We start from the raw sequence: 2,211 nt of genomic DNA, 5'->3' as shown, positions 1-2,211 counted from the left end.
ATAATAATAATAATAATAATAATAATAATAATATATTACATATGGTGATCCAATTAGAGCTAAGACTCTACAATCTCCAATTTTCTGAATGCCCACCAGTTGTGTGTTTTTGTGTGAAATTCTGTCTCCTATAGAAAGAAGATTCTCTACTGAGGTTCGAGATAGGTACAAGTGTATGGATATAAAGATAAAAATCTATGAAATACTTTGATACTATATCATGTTAGCAGTTAGCCAATAATGGAATTTTGGTCATGAAACTTAAGATCACTTCAAATTCAGCATCCACTCTGTCTGCAGGCTCTGGCATCTTTATGAGTTCAACACTCTCAGAAGAGCATATGGAAAAGAATAATGTGACTGAATTTATCCTCCTGGGCCTAACCCAGAACCCAGAGGGCCAAAAGATTCTGTTTGTCACATTCTTGCTCATCTACATTGTGACAGTAATGGGCAATCTGCTCATCATGGTGACCATCATAGCTAGCCAGTCCCTTGGTTCCCCTATGTACTTTTTCCTGGCTTATTTGTCATTTATAGATACTGTCTATTCTACTGCCATTGCTCCCAAAATGATTATTGACTTGCTCTATGAAACAAAGACCATCTCCTTTCGGGCTTGTATGACTCAAGTTTTTATAGATCATTTATTTGCTGGAGCTGAGGTCATTCTTCTGGTGGTGATGGCCTATGACCGCTATGTGGCCATCTGTAAGCCTCTTCATTATTTGACCGTCATGAATTGGCGGGTATGTGTTCTCATGCTGTTGGGAGCCTGGATTGGTGGCCTTCTTCACTCACTAATTCAATTTATTTTCATTTATCAGCTCCCTTTTTGTGGTCCAAACATAATTGACAACTTTCTGTGTGACATTTATCCTTTGCTAAAACTAGCTTGCACCAATACTTACCTCATTGGGCTTTGTATGATCGCTAATGGAGGGGCAATTTGCACTGTCACATTCTTAATACTTTTAGTTTCTTATGGGGTCATTTTACACTCTCTAAAGGCACATAGTCTGGAAGGGAAACGCAAAGCTTTGTACACATGTGCTTCCCACATTGCTGTGGTCATTTTATTCTTCGTTCCCTGTATCTTCTTGTTTGCCAGGCCTACATCCACATTTCCCATTGATAAGTGTGTGACTGTAGTTTTAACTTTAATTACTCCAATGTTGAACCCCTTAATCTACACCCTGAGGAATGCAGAAATGAAAAATGCCATGAGGAGACTTTGGACCACTAAAATTACTTTAGTAGGAGAAATGTATTCTTCCTGCAGAACATGACAATCATTCTTTCATGAAAAGAAGGAATAAATGCCTTGAAGCAATCCATTTTCATTGTTATTCTCTTTTTTATTTATATTGTTTGTTTTTAAACAATGATCTTGGTCAATGTATAAATTAATTATAATTTAAAGAACAAGGTCATTGTATAGAGTTAATGCCAACTAATAGAAGTTCTTTTGATGGACTATAATTTTGCCTTTCCATATAATTTCAATTTCTAAATTTATTCTATGAACTTTGAATTTTGTTTTCTTGACAAGTTATAAAGTAATATATGATGTTTTGTTTTTAACATGTATTATAAAATGTTTTAATAAAACTAGTTGACATTGTTACCTCATCTTTTTGTGTGTTTCGTATTTCTAAAAGAGAAAAACATATTTATGTTTATATGCTATGATAAAGTTCAAAACAAAATATGTTTTTGGAGAAATAGTTCTCTTTAGTTCAATGATCAAGTACAATCAGTTTCTAATTTGAGATTCAAAAATATTGTTTATAGTACCTAAAGAAATTATTTGATGCACATATGATTGAGTAATTAGAATTTTTGTCCTATGAGTTTGACCTTTCATTTAATATCATAATCTCAAGCTGGGACAGTTTTCCTTCAAAGTACATAATTTAGTTATTTTTGCTGCTGAATAAAATTTGCTATATATCTGTATAACAGGTTTTCTTTATTTATTTCTCTGTTGCTAGACATCTGAGCCAATTACATCTCTTAGATGATGATTGTGTTATTTAACCACTATGAACTATGCTGTGATAAATACTGATGTGCAAAGATGTCTGGCATATTTGCTTTGGGTAAACACACAGGAGTTATATATGTTAGTTCTAGTTATAGATTTTTGAGCAACTTCCAAGTACTGAATTCAATCATGGCTGTGTTAATCTTCGTAACTCTCAGTAGCGT

At 33.6% G+C, this 2,211-nt stretch overlaps 1 protein-coding gene across 1 annotated transcript; it reads left to right on the top strand.

The window, feature by feature from the left end:
* Positions 1-341: 341 nt before the first annotated feature.
* On the top strand, positions 342-1,289 carry Or4a15b (olfactory receptor family 4 subfamily A member 15B). Its single transcript, NM_001000513.1, has one exon. The coding sequence runs from the start codon at positions 342-344 to the stop codon at positions 1,287-1,289; it is 948 nt and encodes a 315-aa protein (NP_001000513.1).
* Positions 1,290-2,211: the final 922 nt, after the last annotated feature.

Source organism: Rattus norvegicus, chromosome 3 (genome assembly GCF_036323735.1).
Source record: "Rattus norvegicus strain BN/NHsdMcwi chromosome 3, GRCr8, whole genome shotgun sequence".
Taxonomy (NCBI): domain Eukaryota; kingdom Metazoa; phylum Chordata; class Mammalia; order Rodentia; family Muridae; genus Rattus; species Rattus norvegicus.
The sequence above is the reverse complement of the archived record's forward strand: the minus strand, read 5'-3'. Positions and strand labels throughout refer to the sequence as shown.